The 24,489-nt window shown below is 34.5% G+C and overlaps 6 protein-coding genes across 6 annotated transcripts; 3 read left to right on the top strand and 3 right to left on the bottom strand.

Moving 5' to 3' along the window:
* Nucleotides 1-89: 89 nt before the first annotated feature.
* Nucleotides 90-1,969, bottom strand: PHYBLDRAFT_189538 (glycoside hydrolase family 27 protein). The gene is made up of 4 exons (XM_018439675.1): nucleotides 1,874-1,969; nucleotides 1,741-1,794; nucleotides 1,575-1,679; nucleotides 90-1,454 (listed from the first exon to the last, which is right to left on the bottom strand). The coding sequence occupies exons 2-4, from the start codon at nucleotides 1,788-1,790 to the stop codon at nucleotides 224-226; spliced, it is 1,386 nt and encodes a 461-aa protein (XP_018283620.1). The 5' UTR covers nucleotides 1,791-1,794; nucleotides 1,874-1,969; the 3' UTR covers nucleotides 90-223.
* Nucleotides 1,970-3,313: 1,344 nt separating this feature from the next.
* PHYBLDRAFT_70695 (hypothetical protein) lies at nucleotides 3,314-3,944 on the bottom strand (the record flags this gene model as incomplete). Its single annotated transcript, XM_018442320.1, has 2 exons — nucleotides 3,314-3,574; nucleotides 3,873-3,944. The coding sequence occupies 2 exons, from the start codon at nucleotides 3,942-3,944 to the stop codon at nucleotides 3,314-3,316; spliced, it is 333 nt and encodes a 110-aa protein (XP_018283619.1).
* A 1,915-nt stretch (nucleotides 3,945-5,859) lies between these two features.
* PHYBLDRAFT_189537 (hypothetical protein) lies at nucleotides 5,860-6,612 on the top strand. The gene is made up of 4 exons (XM_018439674.1): nucleotides 5,860-6,048; nucleotides 6,123-6,181; nucleotides 6,295-6,354; nucleotides 6,409-6,612. Exons 1-4 carry the CDS (start codon nucleotides 5,877-5,879, stop codon nucleotides 6,433-6,435), a joined length of 318 nt encoding a protein of 105 aa, XP_018283618.1. The 5' UTR covers nucleotides 5,860-5,876; the 3' UTR covers nucleotides 6,436-6,612.
* Nucleotides 6,582-9,597, bottom strand: PHYBLDRAFT_137679 (hypothetical protein). The gene is made up of 11 exons (XM_018429869.1): nucleotides 9,430-9,597; nucleotides 9,060-9,263; nucleotides 8,660-8,975; nucleotides 8,448-8,572; nucleotides 8,173-8,355; nucleotides 7,951-8,068; nucleotides 7,675-7,715; nucleotides 7,309-7,575; nucleotides 7,109-7,207; nucleotides 6,898-7,020; nucleotides 6,582-6,793 (listed from the first exon to the last, which is right to left on the bottom strand). The coding sequence occupies exons 1-11, from the start codon at nucleotides 9,514-9,516 to the stop codon at nucleotides 6,629-6,631; spliced, it is 1,728 nt and encodes a 575-aa protein (XP_018283617.1). The 5' UTR covers nucleotides 9,517-9,597; the 3' UTR covers nucleotides 6,582-6,628.
* Nucleotides 9,598-20,446: 10,849 nt separating this feature from the next.
* Nucleotides 20,447-22,225, top strand: PHYBLDRAFT_70692 (hypothetical protein; the record flags this gene model as incomplete). The annotated part of the gene is made up of 12 exons (XM_018442319.1): nucleotides 20,447-20,510; nucleotides 20,562-20,744; nucleotides 20,795-20,850; nucleotides 21,114-21,161; nucleotides 21,220-21,267; nucleotides 21,326-21,382; nucleotides 21,431-21,485; nucleotides 21,543-21,586; nucleotides 21,642-21,689; nucleotides 21,750-21,870; nucleotides 21,945-22,010; nucleotides 22,116-22,225. 12 exons carry the CDS (start codon nucleotides 20,447-20,449, stop codon nucleotides 22,223-22,225), a joined length of 900 nt encoding a protein of 299 aa, XP_018283616.1.
* A 1,911-nt stretch (nucleotides 22,226-24,136) lies between these two features.
* On the top strand, nucleotides 24,137-24,413 carry PHYBLDRAFT_160800 (hypothetical protein; the record flags this gene model as incomplete). Its single annotated transcript, XM_018434258.1, has 2 exons — nucleotides 24,137-24,235; nucleotides 24,303-24,413. Coding segments are annotated over 2 exons (210 nt in total), but the record flags the coding sequence as incomplete, so codon positions are not given.
* Between the last annotated feature and the right edge of the window lie 76 nt (nucleotides 24,414-24,489).

Genomic DNA, 24,489 nt, shown 5'->3' with positions numbered 1-24,489 from the left:
AGACTTTAAGTGATGTGGTTGTAAAATTATAAGAAGATTTGCAGAGGATTTAAAAGGAGATAAATCGTGTGCTTATATTCCAAGTTTTTAAAGATATAGATTTCTTTATTTTTATTTTATTTAGACAAAATATATATAGTTAATCGTATCTTTTTAATAAGAAAGTAATGACAAACCGATACCTATGTAAGAAAAACGGGTGGAAAAATTATAACAAGCATGGTTAAGAAAGAGGGGAAGATGTCTTTGGGGTCAACATTAATATCTGGCATTGTCCTGGACGGAGATACACCTTGTAAGTATCTTTGTGCGTGCCTAAATTTTGACCTGTCCAGACATCCTCAATATCTGCTGCAGTGATACCAACGTCAGTCAGGTTGAGCACAAATCCTTGGTTCATCCCGAGAATCAGCATGTAGACGTGCGCATTAAAGAGGCCCACGCATATCTTGCCGTTCTCCATCTTCTTCCACCAGATCTGTTTTCGGTTTGTCCAAACATTACCAGACTGGATTGGACGGGCCATTATTCCGGACTGGTGTATGGCAATAATGCCTGGATGGCACAGCATCCGCAAATACTTTTCGGGGATCTTGCGAGGATCTGCCCCGATACAGAATACTGAACTCAAGAGGGCCCAGAATGAGATGTAAGACAGGCGAATATCATCGTTATCCAATCCATCGATGCAATTCCCATCAACAGTCATTCCTACAACAACAACATCTAGGTCAAGGAAAAAGCCGTATTTTTTTCCAACCACGACCTTGTCAGCCCATCGAGAGGCTTGTGTGATACGCTGAAAGACACGAAATGAACTTGTCATCGTCTTTGTGGAATAGGATTCAATGTCAATGAAAATGCGGGCTCCGTTTGCAATGTACGCCCATTCGTCTGCATATGAATGGTCAAGGTACCACGAAAGTTCCATCCAGATGTTGCGTTGTTTGAATGAGGTCGCGAGCATATAAAGGCAGGCGCGGTTATCTGGAGATTGATAGGGGTACATCTGATCACCACCTCCTGGTCCACAGCCATCGACTTTTACATATGAAACACCCCATTCGGCAAAGAGATCTGCAATCGAGTCATAATAAGCTTGGACAACCTCATTGTGTACGTCTGGCATGTACGTAGTATCTTTGAACCCGTTTCCTTGACGTTTCATAGTCACCAAATCACCTAGGCGGTGGCTTGTTCCTTTGACAAGCAGATTAGCATCTGCAGCATCTTTACGGATTCCCGGTAGCATGTACAGTCCTAGTTTGTGTCCATTTGTTGCTAAATGGCTTGAAAGAGCTTTGAGTCCATTAGGAAAGAGTTCTGATCGAAACATCCATCGGCCATTCTCATCGCATTCTTGACTCCATCCAGAGTCTAAGTTGATATATTCATAATCAGGCATCTTTTGTCGCATTACATTAGAAATTTCTTTAATGTTGGTTTCATTAAACCTAAAACAAAAAAATTAGTTTAAAGCATATACACATATATATATATATATATATACTTGGATGATCTGTACAACATTCTTTATATATGCAGATATATATATATATATATATATATATTACCATGGACTTTCTGTTCTTCCACCATATCCTGGTACATCGTCCAATATTTGTGTAGACCAAGTAGAGAATCCTAACATGGGTTTACATGCCCAGTCAGGCTTACATCTAATGTCGTAATTAGGTGTGAGTTTTTAAACATTCCTGATTTTCACTGTCTATTCCTTACCCAGGTTCAATGTTTATGTCTTTGCGGTCAGGTCCTGCTAAAGCTCCCATATTTCTGATAATGACACATTAGTTTGGCGTGTTCAAATACTCTGCTTTTCTTTTCTCTATTGATCTCCAATTAAGTTCCTCACGTTTAATGCGTTATTTGTATGTGTATTTATTTATTTGTTTTTTAAGAAAGAATGCGTTGGAAAAGTAAAGCGGAATAATCAGTTATATGATATGCGATGACGTGAAGACGAGTAAAGAAGAAGAAGAATAAAAGAAAGAAAGATTTTAAAAGAAAAAGTCTAACCTTGCTTATATGTTACACGACTATAAGCTTTGGTCTCCTATCTTTTGTGTGTGTATGTGTGTATATATAGCTATCCACCAAACTGTGAGAAAATAAGAGTGATAATTAAGAATAATAGTACCAAGTAAAGGGTTACATAAAAGCCGAGTTTTGATACAAGTACACAAAATGCTAAACAATTGAATTTCATTACACATCCACTAGGAATGGTCGATAAAGATTCCTGTCGTTAAAAGATATTTTAAATAGAAATTACGGAAATTTGATAGATTTGATTACAGTTGAGAGTATATATATATATAGGTACATTATGAAACCAAGCGTTTGTCATCCGAGCAAAAGTGTGTACAATATGTACACCTTTAACTATAGCTGTATTCCGAAATGAGGTCTAGATCAAATCAGATCAAGTATGATATATATATATATAAAGGGTTTTATTTCAAGATTTGATTAGTTACTAAATAAAAAGGTCTCGTTAACTTCTTCATGGGTACCTCTTTAAATCCTGTTTATGATGGTCTTAAATAGTATATATAAAAGAACTTTCTGTTGCTTAGAATAACTTGTAAGCAGTTTGTTTTGAAAAATAAAAGAAACTTATTTTTTTATTATGTTCCGGATAGTGATACATTAAAACAACAGGACCCAAAGTCTCACCTTCTTTGGCTTGGCAGATCATAGGACTAATGACCTCGATTACTTTGTTTCCCAATCTACCCAATGCATTATTTTCTTATTTTTCTTTCTGTTATCCCTCATCGTAAATCATGTATTAAAAGCGTTAGATAACGACTCCCTTAAAGAGGTATATCTGGTTCATAGGAGTCTACTTGGAAATAAATTATGCAGCATGGCAAAAATAATGCACATGGATATTTATATTACAGTATACAATACATAGTAGTCATTATACTAATACTGATATCAATACTAATATTAAGACTTTCCTTAATTAGAACCTCTATGTTGTGTCAAACTCTATTATCCTACAGGTTAGACAGAAAAGCCTTTTTGTTTCTTTAATTTTCCTTTTAATATGGTCATTTATATATATATATATATATATGTGAGCAAGTTTTGGTACTATTTTAGTCGTATTTTTTATTCCAGGATCAAATCCTGAGATTCTTGTTTTTGAAACAGACAGCCCTTTTTAGCATCTTGTTTTTTTCTTTCTTTTCTAACATCATCCCTTTAATACAATTTGTCATTTAACGAAACCTCACATCATTGCCAAGCTGGAATTCAATACAAGAGAACATGACAATTGTATTCATAAGTCTGACAGGCTTTGTTCAATTTTGATTTTGATTTTGATTTTGTTATTGCTTGTACAAATACATATCTGGTCAGATCGACAAGGGCCACTGATGCCTTGTTTCGATTTGATGGTATTGTATTTGTTGAGTTGAATGTTTTCGAGACATTCAAAGTCTAAATCAGTCAGAAAACGATCAGAATTGGCTCCTCCTCTCTCCCCTGCATATAGATAGTAAACTTCTGAATTAAAAAATTTGTCTTTATGGATTATTTTCTTTAATACATATATATATATATGTATATATATATTATAGTTGCTCATCTCTATCGTGGCTTTTGATCTAGACTATTACTAACAAGGCGCATAAGAACAAATTCAAATTAACCAAAACAAAACAGAAAAAAATCAAGTAAGATATATAGGAGTAAGTTAATAAAGTAAAAAAAAAAAAGAATAATAAAAACAGAAAGACATCATAATATGTGAGCTACAACAAGGATGAGCAAACAGCTATTATATATATAATATAGTATGTTATCATCTCAGAAGTTTGATATATAAATATTCTTACCCAGAGAGGAGGAGGAGTCAATTCTAATCTTTTTCTGATTGATTTAAGCTTTGAATGTCTCGAAAGCCTCATTGGTCCTTTTGAAGTTTATCGTATCATACTTGGAGATAAATTTGGAGCATAATTTGCAAAAATCATATTAAAACCTGCCTGGACAATAGTACATTGTCTTTTGATACTTTCAGAAGCACAGATAAGCCTTATTACTGTGATGGTAGTAGCAGAAAATAAAGAAACGCAGGAATATTAACCCATGAATGAATTTTGGAATTAGACATTATAACAAAAAAGAAAGGATGATATGGTCTGTGCGTTTATTTTGTACACCGAGTTGAGGTGATTGGTGTGTTTCAAATATCCGGGTTAATTTTGTTTTTGGGATGCTAGATTGATTGGGTTCAAAGAGTATTGAGAGAAGTAGGGTGGCATTGGTGCTCTGTCGTAGTATTACCTATCTTGTCTTGTAGTGGTTACTTTAATATACAATAAACCAAATTCTATTGATGGCCATTCATTATAATTTCAGAATTGTTGGGGGTAATTTTATTTGCTATTTTTCTACAAAAGTCTACTATTAGTCAAATTCATATTCTATTGTCTTTATTGTTAGTAATGAATTCGTTGTGTCCGAATGAGTCAATTAATCGACAATTGTACTTATCAGTTTTTATATGTATGTATTTTAAAGAAAAATGCAAAAATGGTGAATGGCTTATCTCCAACTCAACTGCGTTTCAATAAAATAACCGGGGGTTCATTTTCTTTTCTTTTCTTTTGCCAAGCACCAATTGGCTTAGATGCTAAATGGGGCAATTGGGTAGAAGAATATTGATATCTACTAGACTCTCATTAACAAAGACTTTGGTGTGTGTTTGATGGCTTGAGTTTATTGAGCTATAGTTGGAAAGGGCTGGGTAGTGGAATGATTTCTAATTCTTGTTTATCGGTTAAACCTGTAAAGATTTATAGAATTTTTATTTATTATTTTTTTATTGGTGAATCTTGCTGTGTATATTTGGTCTGAAATATACACGAGTAAAATCCATTTCATAATCGTGCACAAGAGATTTATTTTTGGATAAAATAAATAACTATTTATTTATTTATACTATTCTTAATTCTAATAAGAATTCGTTGTACAAATAATATATCTAATTATATAATACCAAAGGCTGAAAAGGGAGTTTTGGTGTAAAGGAATCGTACTATGCATTCGTTACTTGGTTGGTTAACTGGCTGGTTAACTGGCTGGCTGGAACGACGCAGTCTGAATCACACATACACACACATGCACACGCACACGCACCAACATACTAACACGCAATTTTTACAATTGACTGGGAATCCGGTACTGACGAGCAAGGGAATTATCATTTGATTTGACAAAGCTGGTGATTAACGGTGTCTCAAACGATTTGAGTGGTTTCTTTTCTTTTTTTTTTAATCAGCCTGGCCATTGATTTATCAGGCTCAGCCTAGTCCAATCTACCTTCCCCACTTTCGCACCACTCTCTCTCTCTCACTCTCACTCTCACTCTCTCTCTCACTCACTCACATATTCACACACACACATACAGTGCACAGCATATATATATATACACACACACACATATATATATATACACATACACCATACACACACACACACACACATACTATACACCTCTAGTATATCAAAGTAAGTTAACCCTTCAGCTACCGCCAATATTTAAGAAATTATTACCCCCCCTTCCCTTTCCTAGCATAAGACAGAGAGTATAAGAGAGAACAAAGTAAAATATAATAAAATAAATACAAAAAAAAAGTAGATCCTCTTAATCAAACATACCTCATCATCACCTCTTTACCATCTTACATCAAGACGCGTCTCATCTCGCTCTGTCTTCTATCTTCTTAATATATTCATCTAATTAAAATCATAATATCTAAACATATCTTATTAATATTATTAATATTGTTATTTCTTTTTTTAAAAACAAAACAAAAGAAAAGAAAAGAAAAGAAATGCCCAAAGAATCTTCCAAAACCAAGCGTACTTCCAAGGTTGTTGACGACGGAAAGAAGCGCCGTACCAAGAAGGATCCCTCTGCTCCCAAACGCGGTTTATCTGCTTACATGTTCTTTTCCCAAGACCAAAGACATGTTGTCAAGGAAAATAATCCTGATGCTAGCTTTGGTAAAGAAAAGAAAAGAAAAGAAAAAAGTATTTACACAATAATGTATGTATCTATGTATGTGTTTCTACAAAAGGTCAAATTGGAAAGATTCTTGGTGAAAGATGGAAGAAGATGACTGACGCTGATAAGAAGGTAAGCAGGAAAAATCATTAAATAGCTCTCATTTTATTTTTGGTATAATTTATATACTTATGTATCAAAGGTATGCTTTTATTAATTTGAATTTTTTTTTTTTGATTTTTTAGCCTTACAATCAAAAGGCTGAACTTGACAAGAAGCGTTATGAAGACGAAAAGGCTATCGCTGTAAGAAAATACATACATATATAAAGTCAATTTAAAATTAACTTTTGTATATAGGCTGAGAAGCACAGTGATGACGAGTAGCTTAAAAAAACAAGCCATGATGATAATCTAGTATACTGAATGAATGAAATTGAATGAAATTGAATGAGATGAATGGTCAGGATATATACACTTTTACGCTGGAGAAGAGTCTAATTAACATGGCCTGATATATATATATAATAAATATATAAATAAATAAAAAGATAATAATAATTTATTTCTTGAGTTCTGCTTAACAAGATATCATCACATCAAATAAGCTATCGGGTTGCTGAAAGTCATTATGGACCACATTAACAAGCCAGTAATGATCCCCAATATACTGGAGTAGTTTGGCAGTGTCACTTTCACGAGGATATTGCTGTTCCCATTCAGTCCAGAGCAGATAGGCCTCTTCCTATTTAAGATGTATTATATACACATATAAGAAACCATGATATTTATCGTTTGCTTGTTTTTTTTGTAATATATATATATATGTGTGTGTGCACTTTTTCTTACCTTCCAAGCTTCAAAATTTGCTCTCTCAATTAATGTTGGCTGTACAATTTCCTTGCCAGGGAATACACCCCATGTAACAGCATTCTGGGCGTCTGGATCGGCCACATTGGACAATAATTCACCCTGTGTACAGATAAATTTCACAGGCATTAATATGTGTGTATATATATACATATCTAATCCTCCATTATTTCATATCTTGTTTTCTTACAGCACGGTTTATCGCATAATACGTGATCTCATCATTTTCACCCAGGCATTTCAACAGGTCTTTGACTTGTTTGTCAGATACAAAGAATTCAATAAAAGCCTTTATGGATTAATAAATAGATACATACATACATTTGAGATTAGTTAGATAAATAATCATAAGCACAACACAATAGCTATAGTAATACAAATGCATTTTACCTTTTGATAAACATAACCGCCTTTTGGACCCCAACCATGTACGGGATCTTGACTCGACACACCATTCACAGCAGGCTGAGAGCTGACCGTCCAATAGCCACGCTTGTTAATATCGACCAACCGTTGGCTAATCACATCTGACTCTGTCTGTAGTGCATCCTCACACCACGGTAAGCTACTCAGCTTCCCAAGGATATATTTTGTAAACAGATTGGTGACATCCTCTTCAGTCTTTGGATATCCCCACTTTCGAGTTGCCTCTGATGTCTATTTATTTTATTATCAAATCAAAAACGATAAAGTTTTTTTTTTTAAAAAAAACAAGCTTTTATTTTTCTCATAATCTAATTAACTAATTAATCTTACCTGTTGTACATGTCCTTGTCCAAAGGTATTTTCACCAAAAGCTTAAGATCCAAAGCCAATATATAAATAAATAAATAAATAATAATACAAGCCCACACAATACATATATATATACACAAAATGCACACATAGTGTGATTAGATAACCATACTCTTTTTATTATTTTATTATTAATATTATCTTTTATAGTCTAAATTGTTTTATCTGATAATATTTATATGTATATTTGTCTATTTTGTCTCTTTCTCTATTTCTATACAGGGCATCGTGGATTACCTGGAGATCTCGAATCACCATAACGACCGTTAGGAAACTCGTCCCAGCTCTCAGCAAGATTGACTTCAACAAGCTTGGATCCCCATGAGGTTGCCTTTATATCAGGCAAACCAAGAAGCTGCATCAAGAGTAAAATAAAATAAAGAAAGATTAGAAAATATAACCACCCACAAACACATGTTTTCTTTTTCTTTTTTTCTTTCTTTCTTCAAATATCTTTACATTCTCTCCAGACAATGCTTTCTCTTTAGGCACCAGATTCAGTTGTTGGAGAATAAGTCTTGTTGAGCGTTCCAGGTTGAGTGTGGAGATATGGAAGGTGGATATTTTGTGCTTTGTATGCAGTTCTGAAATCATGCTCACTGCCAATCTGACACCGAATTCCTTGACCTTTTCATCGTCACTCTAATCAAAGCAAACAACATATAAATCTCGAGGGATTTCGTGCAAGACATCATCCTCTGGTACCATATCAACTCATTAAATCCTTTACTTACTTTGATGGATTCTAATTCGGCCAGCATTGAAGGAGGCACATGAAGTTTACAAAGATTGATCATGCGACGGAAGGTCTGGTAGGTAGGAATGGGCATAATTCCAGGGATAATGGGTACCTGAATACCTAAATTATATCAAACTCGTTTGTTACCTATTTCATAATCCACCTTCACACATACATACGTATATATATAAGTATGCTTGTAATTACCTAATCTTCTACACTCCTTTATCCATTGAGCAAAACCATCGACATCATAGAACAATTGTGTAAGGACAAAGTCCGCACCGGCATCAACCTTTTCCTTGAGATACTGCAAGTCCTGCGATTTGCTAACAGCATCTACATGTCCCTCGGGATAACCAGCGACACCAATACAGAAATAGTCACCGTATCTTTCACGAATATACTTCACAAGATCAATTGCATGACTGAATCCATTTTCACAAGGGGTCCAATATTCATGCCCACGGGGAGGATCGCCTCGGAGAGCCAAAATGTTCTGGATTCCAGCCGCTTTAGCCGCCTATTGTTATTTTATATAAAGTAAAATATAGTAAAATATTAATAACCTCTGCATATACACTTTAGCTTATTTAGCTGTCATTACCTCCAAGGCCTTATCAATTTTCTCTTTCTCCATATTGGTACAGGTCAAGTGCATCAATGTGTCCAAGCCATGAATGCTTTGGACGGTAGAACAGAGTTCAATGGAGCGATCCTGAGTAGATCCTCCGGCTCCCCATGTACAAGAGACAAATGCAGGATTAAGTTTTGCCATTCGGTCCAGACGATCAAACAGATTGACTAGACCCTAAGTATTGAATTCTCATGAGTGATTGTCTAATTCTTCCTTTATTTCTTTATTGTCTTTTGCCCTGTCTTTCTTTGTGTGTGTTACAATAACCAAATAAAATAAAATATAATACAATAAAAAAGGGACAGATATTTATTTCCAAAGAGAGAACAACAAGTCTTACCTGCTCAGTCTTGGGAGGAAAGTACTCTAGTGAGTATGATATCTTGCCAGTTCCTTCTGCTTTTCTTAGTTTATCTGTAATCTTCATGGTTCCTCTGTGCCTGTATGTAGTATGGGTGTATAGTATATGTTTTTTCTTTTTTGTTTTTGTTTTTTTTTTCTGGTTTGGGTACAAGCAAGTAGAAACTCGAAATTAATTTCTGACTCGAAAAAAAGAGATGTGACATCTGCAGTTATCCAATAGGAGATTAGGATTTCCTTCTTCACTCTCCCCCTCCCCTTTTTTTTGTTATCTATATAAATGTATATAATTTTTTAATACACTTTTTTCTATCTTTTACTTGAGATTGAGATAAATTAGGAAATATTTTAGACGAATTAAGTTTGTTCTTTAATTATTTCCATTTATAGATAATATCACATCGCAAATTGAGACAACAAAGATGACCAATAAAACCAAAAGCCAAAATATATATATGTATATCACATTAACCCACATAACCTTCAAATCAAACAAATAACGTATTTTTCTATTTTGCCCTAAGCATCCAAAGTTTTTCTTTTTTTTAAAAAATAAATAAATTCAAACCTATCAATAGCTCCATACAAACAGAAAGTTCCGGTATTTTTTTTTTTATTAGTGTCTTTAAACATGAGCAAATACCATTGGCTAATATGTCTTTCTTATCATCCTTGTCATACACTTTCATCTATGCCTTTTTAACAGCATCAAATACACCTCTTTTTCTTCTTCTTCTTCTTATTATTATTACTTTAAAGAAATTATTACACACTTTAACCGAACAATGTTTCGAAAAAAGAATTAACGGAATATTAAAGGTACGGAGTCAAAGGGAAGAAATAGAAACAGAACAAGTTAAAAGACATGGATGGTATCATATTAAATATTCGTGTGTAACTTAACTTGATAAATTCTATTTATTAAACAAAGTCAAATGCACGGACTGCGACAAACCTGGGCATCATACAAAAAGAAGTAGTCAATATATATATATATTTGTATCGACATTGACACATGGTAAGCGCGCGCGCACACACACACATATATATATGACATAGAGAATAGAATAGTAATATCTAATACTCATGTACATAATATAGCTAATACAAAGCATAAAAGACCCACTGGATACTAAAGGACCGAGTCGAAAAAGGCAGAAACGCAATGCAAAAAACCATATTCATGAAATCAAATAAGTAGAACTAAGACCTGTATTCTCCAGATCAAAAGAGTATACAAATCACACTCAAACTTAAGCAGTAGGAAATACAATTAGTACTAAGAAAACATATTATCATAACAAGAAAAATCAAACTGGGCACAAGCATAAGACCGGCATAAAAAGACTCTCATCACGGAGAAAGTGCAGGCTTTATAGAATAATATTCGAAACATTATGATTCAGGCACAGTTGTTTGTGAACTACTATGTGATCACTCATTCTGACCAGACTGTGAACAAGAAAGTTTTCACGCTAAACTTTTCGTATTGTGCAACTCAGTTAGTGTTAGAGAAACCACTCAAGGAGCACTAAGACAATGCTAAGCGACTGTTCGACCTTTTGGGAAAAGTTTCTCTTCGAGATAAAACGTAAATCATGAGATAGCACCTGTCAGTAGTTGTTCTCGATGCTTAACTGCTGCTTGTGTTTAAATGGTTACGGTATAAGTAAATGCCATCGGGGAGAGCTTTGAACCTAGAGTAGAGCTGTCTATTGGTTGTAATACCATAAAATTATTCACAAATGTAAGTATATACAAAATAAGTAACGAATTGTTACTGATTTTAGCTAAACAAGGCTCTTATAGAACAGATTGTTGGCTGATATTACTATTGATATGTTTGTGGAGGTACACCAATCTGGCCCAACACACTTCCCGAAACTTATAATGACACGAAACTTACAATTGACACAATAGGGGATTTCAACCGCCATTCAAGCTTTTAAACTTAAGCTTTTGAGTTTAAATTTGACAGATGATTGGCTGGAAAGGATCTATAACCACTAAAAAAAAACTCTTGTTTTGTTCGAGAGTTTTGATCCTTTAATACATCCCTTGCTTAAATTTGATTTTTTTTTGGGAAATTTAATAAATCCTTGATGCAAATATTTTTGCCTATTTCAATACTACTTTAAACTTATATCCTATTATCACAGTGCCTAATATAGCTGAACGAAACATCTAGGGTACTCAAAAACACTTAGTAACTCTTACGTATTATTGGTTACTACTTAAAAACTCAAAGCCTAAGATTAAAAGTCGAAAGGACTGTTGAAGCCCCCTAATATGCAGTGAGTTTTCACCGATTGACATGCCTAAACCAGTTACTTTGGTAGCCCCTTCTACCTTTCCTGAAGCAAATATACCTGTACCGGCCTATATCATGAAATAACTGAATGCTATCATTGAGATCAACAACAGAAAGAGCAAAGAAAAACCTAGTTTCTTTTCGTTGTGCCCTGTACCTTCATTGAAATAGAGGTTTATAGCAATTGACTCAAACACTCTTTCAGCCTTTGCTGGTATAACATTGCCTTTTATCTATGTTGCCAAGCTTGAGATGTTTCTTAACGTGCTTGGCTGAAGTAGACTTAGATTGGATGGGTAAGTATGAATGTATATGCAGTTATATTTAATTTAGTAGATAATCATGTTGTAAATCATATAACATCTTGCAAGATTCGGAAGATCCAAGAAAAAACAAGAAAAAATCAGCGTTCTTTAATTTAATTAGATACGACGGTTTTACTGCTGTTGTACGTTTTAAAAGTATAACTAAAAGTACTGAATATTACGGCTATTATTCAGACAGATATATCGAAATTTCTCTTTGGGGTCTTGATTTGGGCAGAAATCGAGTGTTTGATGAATCTTATCGGGGCAGAAAAATCCCTCGTCAATTCAGAAGATGCTCTACCAAAGAATACTATATGTACACTGGGTCCCAAAAGGCATAAAGAGAGAGAAAGAGAAAGAATGCTCGCTGAATGAATGAGCATAGTTCTGCTGGACGTGCCGACGGTAAAAACAGCGAATATCTATACTTGTTTTCTATATATCGGTTATTCTTGAAAACATCTTCAGAGGATACTAGAGTTCAATAGTTCTTCAACAACAAAGAAATACTTTCATCTGAATCAAAGTCATGCAAAAGGCCAAAAAAAAGAGACGGTAGACATTTTTGTTAACGGTAGTCGGAAGTAAAACAAGTCAAAGCGAAAGAACACAAGGAAGGGTCGGAAGAAAGGAAAGAAAGAGGAAATACGAAAGGAACTTGCAGATCATAGCAGTAAATAAGAAGCACAAATACATTCAAAGGAAGACCAGAAAACTAAGGTGGTTACCATATTAATTTTAGGGTTTTCTTAAAAGAGCCACCAGATGCTGGAAGCCAGAGCAATTCAAGCAACACAAAGTCAAATTACCCATCATATATTTTGGTAATGGGATGTTTGAAAACATTCATTCAATTCAAAGACTTCAAAAATGGGGTCACTTGAATACTTTGGCGTCAATCTAAATCCAAACAAAAATCAGCGTTTTCTCAAAATCAGTAAACTCTATAGTTAACTAATAGTTTATATTCTTTGGCTTATATCTTTGTTCGTGCAAATAATCAAGCCTTTCGATATTTCATATTAATATATTAGTATATATAGTGAATTCCAATATCTTATTTTGATCCGATTCCAAAATGCGTTATTTTATTACTGAAAAAGACTGATACTATTATATTCGATAATTATATATTTCTCTGAACTTATCTAAATAGTAACTCGACCGAAATATATCTATAGCTTGTATCATTTATTTCCTATTCAATTTTTCAAATATACTCTTATTTAAAACTATTCTAACAGCAACTTAAACAAATAGATATCTTTGGCTTGTACCATATACTTCTCAAGCAGTTTATTAAATAGTTCTGTGCAAGAATATATATATTTCGGCTGCAAAAGATTTTGATTAAAATTAAATCCGATCCGAGCTATAAGCAACAAGATGGGGTTTAATACACTTTTATAACAGTTTGATCCACCGGATATTTATGGATCATTTAACACTCTACTTCCTTTAACTCGCTTTCTCTCTCATTTTCTTTTTATTTATAAGTCTAATCCAAGTTGATATATATCTATATATTATCGAGTTATTTTAAAATGAATTGTGTTCATATACTAAAAGTTACTCTAGGACTATATATATATAATCGGTTAGTATATTTCAGATGAGCTCTTACACCTACCTTTTTTCCCTCTTTAATACACACGCACACACTCGGGGATCTGTCTACCAGTCAATTGGCTGCACTGGTACAATATATACGATATAGTCTATTTCTTTTTATGTCTTTTTACAAACTAAGGATTCCAATCGATAATTCGGACAGCACGCACTTTTTTGTATACTGGTATTACTGTTCGGTGGTGCAGACAGCCTTTGTGTACCCGCAAGTAAAAGAACGATATCAGGGTTCATTGACAGGGATACTGTTACCCATACGAAGGTTTGAAGACCGTATAGTGCTCACTTACAATCGTTGAGAGAGGACTGTGTATTCAAAACCCTGCACTGTGCTGTGACCAAAACAAAGAAAAAATCCTTTCTAACGATGCCTTGAATCTTCTTTTTACATACCTCATCCCTTTCGGGAATCCTTAGTCAAACCTCCATGCCTACATTGACTTTACAAATCTACTGGAATTCACACCAACTTTACAACACTATCAAAACTGACACAAGCAACCATAACATTTTTCTTTTTTTTTTGACACGTACCAACATTAACTTTAAAACGCTATCAAAATTGACACCAACACAATACTATCAAGCTCGGCACCGCCAACCACTATATTCAATTCTTTGTTTGGGCATACCAACACCAACACAAAGATATCAAAATTTGCACAGAGAATGAAACCATTCATAACATTTTTTTGGTAATATGTATTGGAGGTAATGTATTTAAGGGCGAAAAAGCTAGAGAATAGCCAAAGCTGATTTGGCTTCGAATATTGTAATGTCTAACGTAGATGGAGTTGATATACGATTAAGAACAAACTCAACATCAAGGATAAGTTGGAAGTGACTGCTCGATATGGATATCTAGTTTGTGGCATTGGCTACGCTGATTGAGCATGCGTATGATTTATTAGGTTAAATAAATGGCGAATAAGGTGTCTAGTTCAGGGAATATTCCCTGGGTGGCGACGAGGACGACGAAGATAGCCCCGTGAGTAGCCATATACGTATGAATAGCTGACCTACAACTGTTAATTGCTATTGATTTAGATACTAGAGCTTCAAAAGTGATGGTGGTAGCTATAATGATTGAATATTAGAGATTGAGTGGGATCAGTTTCGTGGCTCATATTAGCATGAGGAGGATACTGAGAGGATATATCCAGAGGTCTGCGATATACAATACAGTGGATAATCTAGTGGCTGAATTAAACATACCCGAAACTAACAAATAAGCTAAAGTATGCCGAGTTGCTAATGTTGTTAATTGGGATAGATGATGAGCAGTAATAACGTTATGCTAGTGTTATGTGATTCCTTGCAGCCACAGGATAAGTAGCAAATGTAAGTACGGTAAGGCCAAGCTGTAGTTAAAAGAGGCAGTAATTAAATATTCAGAGAGTCTTGTTCACTTCTATCCTATGAGGAAACGTGGAGCTCTGATACTTGTCTTGACTGTGAGTACTAGACGAAAGCAAATTACGTTATTTAAATTTTCAAATAGCACTGTATACGTTTAGTCTATAATGGAGGCAAAAAATTGATCCTTTAAATCAATTGGAAATACACTACTGAAATGAAAACATTAATAAAAGAAATAATTTAAAAAATACTTGTATATCTTTAAACAATGATGGGGAGCACAAATTTGTTACTTGATCCTTGATATCAAATACATAAAAAAGATATAGGTGTCGGTGAATTTCTCAAAAGCCTTTTATATCTTTAACCAGCTTAAATTATTTGGCTTCAACTACACATATACTTCTTATATAAAGCAAGTAGTATTGAGTGGTCAAAAATTGTTGTATACCTAGAATCCATACCTAAAACTAAAGTTTTAATGTTTAGCATTAAATATGACTGTAAGGTCCTATAAAAACAGCATAAAGTAGTTATTGAAACAAATACATATGCAGGTATATGATACTCGAGCCCGAAATCTTGATCGTTGGGCTTGTCTGTTTAAAATAATATACAAAAATAATTTGTAGTAATATATTCAAAGAAACTGGTATACCTGTAACCCTTGATAGAGATTGAGTTTTTTAGCATTGGATTTTGCTGTCGAAATAGTAAAAAAAGACAAATAAAAAAGACAAATATAGCTGTGGCCCACAATAGAGAGTAGAATACTGATACCTGGTATCCGCTGTAAAAAAATTAGTGGGGGTACTCAGCCAGATTGATCGATCAAATTCTTGTGTGAATTTTAGCCAATGGTATCAATTTGTAGTTGAGGACACCAAAAGACAAAAGTACAAAATTCGTACAAAATTCATAGATTTTTATAGCATTTATAGAATAATCTTTGCACATTCTGATTTCTTCTTTGAACCTGTAGGCATCTAGACTCTCGAAGAAATCAAGTGCTCTTTCCCTTTACTCAACATCTGGCAATACATTGTCAACCTTGTGTATGTATTTATTGGCTTTAAGTGTTTGTTTAAGCTCCTTCGCGGCAGTCATCTGCTCCAACTTTATATTAACTTCCTTTTTGATTACTTCTAAAATATCTTTAATAAGTTCGTCTGCGCTTGCTGATAAAGACTCTACCAGTGTTTTTTTTCACAATAAATTCCCTGATTTTATGCGATTTCTTCAAGGCATCAATTGCTTGTTGCTTTGTACTATATTTTGGCATGTAAGATGGAGAGAAAGAAGTATTATATAACTGTTGGCAATAAATTCTATGATTTATTAAGGAGAAAGATAAAAACAGTATCGTATTGCATATAAAAAGTAAGGATTAGGTTAATCAGAGAGCCGTACGTTTTTCGATCAAAATTTGATCGAAATTTGATCTTTCAAAAAGACGATCAAATTTTTATCGTCGCTATTACAATTATAGTCCAATAATATGGCGTTCTGAATTCAAAATTTGATCGATCAATCTGGCTGAGTACCCCCATTTATTGGTGTCGGTTTTTAAAGCGTTGAGCAGCTTATAGGGACACGAAGGTATGACCGAGGGCTTATTTTTTGCTCGACTTGTATATACCATGGACAGCCGTCTAAAAAATAAAATAAAGAATATTTTGGTTTTTTTTTAAAAAGAGTGCGCTTCCTTTTTGTATTGCGTCGCTTTTGGTCCACTTTGAGTTGCAATACAATATGAATGTCGATCCCCAACAGGAATGAAGATCCTCAACTGGGATGGCGGAATGTTGGGAATGTCGAAAGAAGATTCAAGCCATCGTTAAAAAAATATATTTTTTTGTTTTGGTTGCGGTACAGCAAAGGTTATTTTAATACACACTTCTCCCCGAATAGTTTTGAGTGAATACTAAATGGTATTTCAACCTCCATATGGATAACAGTGTCCCTGTCGATGGGCTCTGCTATGGTTCTTTTACGATTGGGTACACAAAGGCTGTCTGCACCACAAATTGATAATATCAGTCTACAAAAAGACTTTTGTTTGTAGGAAGTCGTAGGCTCTAATTTACCAATGAGCCTCTACACAGTCTACAAGAAGACATAAAAAGCAAACCACCTTATACTCTATATTTTATAATGGTACAGCCAAGATATCGGTGGACAAGCTGGTTTGTGCGTCTATATGTGAAGAAAGACTGGGATGTATACACTGCACATATACACCTTGGAGACAGGTATTTAACCCCCAAAAAAAAAAAAGAAAAAATGCCCTTATTAATTTAAATTTTCCCATTTTTTTTTTCTTTTTTACTTCTTTACACCAATTTACTATCATAATTTTAATTAATAAATCTGAAACAAAGACTTCAAGTATGCTATTTAATGGAACACATAAAAAGTATCCTATGTATTTTTCTTTTCTCTTAAAGGGCAATATAAAATATCATGACATATATTACACAGCCGTCCATTTCAAGAGTGTCTGCCAAAGTCATTGCCTTTTTTTTTGGAAAAAAGATTGTGGCTTTATTTGTACTCCACTCTTTGCTTCCAGCGTATGCTTGTAATGTCAGAATATAGGACGGCTTTCTTCATATAAACGTTTATACAAGCTGATATTCTGTTATGTAGAGCATATATAGATATATAGCTATTCTATAATGTCTCTTATGCTAAATAATATTCTCTTTTCTTTAAAAAAAATATCTCTAACTTTTGAACACTCCAAATTGATGCCTTTTGGAGTGTCTGGTTTATGTATTCAACTAAAAAAAAATTGTACTTTTAGAAACAACTCGTATTTTTGCTATTGGGCATTTAAAGAGCTTATTGAAGTGGTGCAAGTTTCCCGAATTTCAGGGTTCTATGCTTTTTGAGAGTGAAAAAATCGGATATTTTGATCAAAATTCGAGTAATTGTAATATAATAAACCTCGAAGAGGTGGATCACAATGTGTCTCACCAGGTTACTTAAAGCCAAAAAAAAAACATTGCTTATTTGATTCGATTTTTAATTTTCTATAATTGAAAAGCTATGATTACCATTGGTGTGCATTTGCATATGCTTGTAGAAATCTTAAAAAATATCATTTCCAGTACACTCATATTTAATCGACCATAGAAAAGGTTCATTTATACAAAGGCTCCGTGCTTCAAACTAAAATAGTCTCAAGCGAACCAAAGCTAGACTATGAACCTCAAAGTAATAAGTGGAATCATACTATACAGTACTGTAGCGCATTATATTGTATTACAAAACAAAAGTTATAAATCAAAGCCTTTAATCCAACAGAGTATTATTTCTAGGTTATTCGTGCATCCAGTTGAGTTTGGTATACAAGCGCAAAATATCAAAAGCACTAGATCCTATAAATCGATAATTAGTAATCGATAGCGTCTTGCTCCCAACCAAACAAAACCTATACGTTCAGTAGCAGTAGATTGTCTCTTTGCTTTCATATTGTGCCGTCAGTCAGTCTGAGCAATAACAGAAAAAAATAGTAAATAAGCAGAGCCTTTAAAAGGTGATTTATATATATGTAATAGCCATTTTACTAGCTTGATCTATCTGTGACCAGGCTAGCACAATTGCAAGCACCACTACTTTTTCATGGTGTATAATGTAACTTATATAAATAATTATAATTATCGATAGAATGGTGTATATTTGAACACATATAAATGTAAAGTGTTTCAGGCAGTTGGGTTATTCTGTATTAATTTCTCGGTTGGATTATGATTGGTTTATAAAGTAGTACAAACCAAGGTCGATTGACAAACACTAGGCTAGACCCTGTTCTTCTTTTTACTTTTATTTTACTCTAAGACCGATGCTTTAACTTGAGGTACCAACGACTTTCAATAGTCAGGCTGTCAATCCCTTCATACTGAAGCACTGAAAGTACTTTTATTTCAAGAAAGTATTCCTACACTTTGTGTTTATTAACTCAAGACACTGGTGAAAAAGCTAGAAGAAAAATGGAAGTCTTTCACACGAAAGAAAAGAAAAGATATAAGCAGCAATTTTTTTCGGGGGTGCTTCTTAAACTAATAAAGTCACAGCATGTGAAACAAACAAACAAGAAAACAAACAAATAAATATACACAAGACTTTAATTAAAGCTTTATAATCAACACAACTTTACACTTCTTTATTGTAGTTTAACGTCTAGCCGATTAATACTTTGTATATCAGTAGTACAGCTAAAATGAACACAGAGGCATATATAGTGTCTCGACAAGTGGCTGTTCAAAAGCATAAGCCTTGTTAACAGAATCACAACAGAAAGTAGAATAAAAAAGGGGATGGGGGTCCATAGCAACTGAATAATTTGACATGCATATAGTCCACCAATCGGAAGACATCATTTAAATGTTTTCATGCTAAAGTAAAGTCTGGACCACTATTGCTACTATGCTCCTCTAAGCCCCATGACACATGTGATGCTGCACGGACAGCACGGACCTTATGTGACATAAAAAGAACTAAAACAAAAAAAGAGGCAAAAGAAAAAAACAAAAAGTAAAACAAGTGCCTGCACAGCACGTCCTTCAGAATATAAGTGATACTTCTTTAAAACCCAAAACCCATATTTTAAGCATAGATATTAAATAAAGAAGTAAAATAGTAATAATATATACATGCTGTCAAGGCTAAAAGATAAAAGAAAACCGAAAAAGGAATAAGAAAAAAACCGAATTTTATAATATATTATCAAACTATCATAATAAAAATAATAAAAAAGAACAGCAACTCATGATTGAGACGTCATGAGTTTTATAAAAAAAAACACCTATCCAAACAGAACGCGTCAAAACAACTCTCTTCCACATACTATTAATACTTTATACACTTCTTTACTGCTCTCTCACAAACTGCTTTAATCAACATAGACGTTAAAGACGAATCATAACCAATAAAAATCCATTTTGCTAGTCAAATCTCAGGCTTTTATCATATGTAAAACTGTCAGTAGCAAAATATAAGACAATACGTCAAAACCAGTACACAGCAAAAATGAAATACTAAGGTCCAACACTGGTTTGACCATCAATCCATCCAAAGCCTATTCACACTCAGAAACAAGAGATAAACTGACAGGACTTACTATATTTCAAGGAGTATATGATATTCATCAAAGACACACATTGTGAAGATTATATTTGTCTAGTCTTTTGACAAACAAGGTCAACGATAAAAAATAAGATCTCCATCCAGGCCTACAGGTATATAAAGGCTCGTTGATTAATCATTCACTGTCTTTGATATTTCTGTAGGGACTTTTCAGGCAAAGTCAAGCAATCAAGAACAGGTTTCCATCCAGGGCCACAGGTACACCAAGGCTCGAGGAGCATATGCTCATTGTCTTTTGTATGCTTCTAGTGCCTTCCGTCCAGGTCAAGCATCAGGGATCCGATCAGAGTCCATGGTTATCAGGTATATCAAAACTCTATGAGCAGTTACTCACTTGTTTTTGTATATTTGTAGTATCCATTCCATCCAGGTCAAGCTTCAAGGTTCAGGTCAAGGTCCACGGTTTTCAGATCAAGGTCCACGGTTTTCAGGTATATCAAACCTCGATGAGCAGTTACTCATTTGTTTTTGTATATTTGAACTATCCATTCCATCCAGGTCAAGCTTCAAGGTTCAAGTCAAGGTCCACCGTTTCAGGTATATCAAAACTCTATGAGCAGTTACTCATTTTTTTTGTATATTTGTAGTATCCATTCCATCCAGGTCAAGCTTCAAGGTCCAGGTCAAGGTCCACGGTTTTCAGGTATATCAAAACTCGATGAGCAGTTACTCACTTGTTTTTGTATATTTGTAGTATCCAATCCATCCAGGAAAAGCATCAATGTTCCGATCTCCCAGCTATGGTCATAGTTATAACAAAACCATATGTGCATTTACTCACTAGCTTTTATCTATTCCTAGTTTCAGCCATCCAGGTCAAGTGTCAAGGACCCGATTTCCCGGCAATGGGTATAGGTATAACAATTTGTTGTGGGAATATACTCACTAGTTATAATATATTTATAGTGTTCAGCCATCGATATCAGGCGTCAAGGTTGCGATCTTCCAGCCAAGGTTATAGGTATAACAAAACATTATGGAAATATACTCACTGGTCTTAATATGATTTTAGTGTTCAATCATCCAGGTCAATCAACAGTATTCTGATCTCCCGTCCATGGTTATAGGTATAACAAAACGTTATGGCAATATACTCACTATTTTAAATATATTTCTAGTGTTCCGCCAATCATGTCAAGCGTCCAGGTTCCCATCTCCCTGCCATGGTTATAGACGTAAAAAACATTAGTGACATATACTCACTAGCGTTAATATATGTCTAGTGTTCAGTCATCCAGGTCAAGCATCTAGGTTCTGATCGCCAATCCATGGTTAAAGGTATAAAACAACATTATGGGCGTATACTCACTGTTTTTATCTAGTTCTAGTCTCCAGCCATCCAGGTCAAGCATCAAGGTTCTACTCGCCCGTCCATGGTGGTAGGTATAACAAAATTTTATGGTCATATATTCACTAGCTTTAATATATTTCTAGTGTTCAGTCATTCATGTCAAGCATCAAGGTTCCGATCACCCGTCCATGGTAATAGGTATAATAAAACGTTATTGCCATTTACTTACTAGTTTTTATATTCATTTCTAGCATCCAGAAATTCAGGTCAAGCGTCAAGGACCCGATCACCCCTCCATGGTCATAAGTATAAAACAACATTATGGGCATATACTCACTAGCTGTAATATACTTCTTGTGTTCAGTCGTCCAGGTTAAGCATCAAGGTTCTGGTCTCCCCGCCATGGTTATAGGTATAAAAAAACATTATGGGCATATACTCACTAGATTTAATATATCTCCAGTCTCCAGCTATCCAGGTCAAGCATCAAGATTCCGATCTCCCCGCCATGGGTATAGGTATAAAAAGCATTATGGGCATATACTCATTATTTTAATCTAGTTCTAGTCTCCGGCCATCCAGGTCGAGCTTCAAGGTGCTGATCTCCCGTTATATGGTTATAGGTATAACAAAAATCGATGAGCAATCACACTCGGCTTTATTTATTTCTAGTGTTGAATCCACCAAGATCATGCTTCACGGATCCGGATTCAGTCCGTGGCTATAGGTATACAAAAACTCGATGAGCAATTACTCATTGGATTTTATATATTTCTAGTGTCTACTCATCCACGGCAATTATCAGGATCCGATTTTCATGAATTGTTATAGCTAACCAAGTTTCCTTTAAACCTTTACTTAAAACAAACTATACTCTTTATTTATACTTTCTTTTGATGGCAAAGAACGATGATCAAATATACATCCATTATGGAGGGTATACAAGTCGTTCTTGGCCATTACTAGCCTAGAAGTATATATGACTATTGTTTTTACTCTCCAGGCCAAACAGCAAGGATCAAAACTCAAATTTGGGCTACAGGTAAACAAGTCTTCTTGAGCTTTTACTTACTGTCATTTATATATTTCTAGTGTTTTTTTTTTCCTTAAAGTTCAAATATCAAAGATCTGATTTCAAATCAAGGTTACGGGTACACACTTTTCTCTCTGTCTTTACATGCTTTCTTTCGTATTGGCCTAGTGTGTTTACGATCCGGCTACACAATGAAAATTTTGTTTTCCTTCCAGTGCGACAGGTATATACATCTAGTTCGGCCTTTAGTTACTGTTGGCTTTATTTCTATACTGGCTTCACAGTCCAAGCCAGCCATCATGGATCCTATATCCGTCCATCGTTACAGGTATACACTTCTCTTTGGGATTTTACTTACTGTCGGTTTTAATTTTCTACTGCCCTTAAAGTCAAGGCCAACGACCAATCATCTGGTATCCGCCGAGAATTCCAGATATAAAAATGTTATTGGGCCGTTACTTATAATTGTTTTTGTTTCTCTAGTGTCCTTGCAGTCAAGGGTAACGAGCAAGAACCCGGTCTCCATATTGGGATATAGTGTTACACATATCTTTGATTTTTGACTTGCTGCAAACTGTATTTTTTCTCGTGACTTTACAGTCAAATTCAACACTCAAGGACCCGGTTTCCATCAAGTTTTACAGGTATACAAATCTGACAAGTGCTTTTCTTTAATGTGTCTTTTTTTTTTGTCAAGTGCCTTTACTGTCTATGCCAATGATTCCGAATCCGAGCCCTATCCAGAGTGACAGGTATACAAATATGTTTGCGTCTTTACTAACTTTTAGTTTTATATGTCTAGTGCCTATACGGTTTAGGCCGAAGAACTAGGACTTGATATTCATCCAGACTTGCAGATATATATTTTTCGTTGGGCCGTTGATTATTGGCTTCTTTTATCCGTCTATTGTTTTTACTGTCAAGGGCAACCATCAAGGATTCGATCTCCATCCAGTATGACAGGTATACACTTTTCTTTGGGTTTCTACTTATCGCTTGTTTTTTTTTGTCTAGTGTTTTCACCGCCCAGGTCGAAGAACAAGGATTTCTTCTTCATCCACGGTTACAGGTATACAATTCTCTTTTAGCCTTTGCATAACGCTTGTTTGATTTTTCTAATTTCATTAATGTCTATGCTAAATAATAAGCATCTACTCTCCATCTAAGGCCATAGGTTTAAAAAATATTTTTAAGTATTATTTTACTATTTATTAATTAATTAATTATTATTTTTTAATTTTACACAGCCAAGGCCAATCGATCCAGGTTTACTGTCCTCTAGGGTAACAAGTATATGTACATACCTGATCGTTTACTTACTGCTTGTTGTTTCGAGTAATTTTTATTTAGTCAAACTGAATTACCAAAGTTTTACTATCTACCTAGTGCCCGAGGTATACAGGTCTCATTTAGTACTCACGTATCACTTATTATTCTGTCTAGCTTTTTTATAGTTTAAGCCAGCAATCGGGTTTTTAATCTCCATTAAGGATTAAAGGTATACATGACTATGTGAACCTTTACTTACTAGCTATTATATTTTCTAGTCTTTTTACAGGAAAGGCCCACAATTAATATGAGTTGTTTATCCGGGGGGGGGACAGGTATACAAATCTGCCAAAAAATCTACTTACTATATATTTGCATAATGTTTTTACAGCCGAAGCCAACGATCAAAGCTTTGATATTCTTTTGGGCTCACAGGTATAAAAGTCTCTTTGACTTTTTAGGTACTATCAGTTGTTTTGTTCTAACCCTTTCTTCTCCGTAGCAAGCGTTCAATGCTCAGCTCTACATCAAAGGTCGCAGGTATACAAGAATCTTTAAGCAATTTACTAAAAAATTAGATTTTCCTAGCGTTTACATAGTCAAGGCGAAATGATCATGTTCTTTCTATCCATTCAAGGTTCTAGGTACACACGCACATTTTAGCATTTATTCTTCACTGGTTGAATCTT

This window comes from Phycomyces blakesleeanus (genome assembly GCF_001638985.1).
Source record: "Phycomyces blakesleeanus NRRL 1555(-) unplaced genomic scaffold PHYBLscaffold_43, whole genome shotgun sequence".
Classification (NCBI taxonomy): Eukaryota; Fungi; Mucoromycota; class Mucoromycetes; order Mucorales; family Phycomycetaceae; genus Phycomyces; species Phycomyces blakesleeanus.
This window is presented reverse-complemented; position numbering and strand designations above follow the sequence as displayed.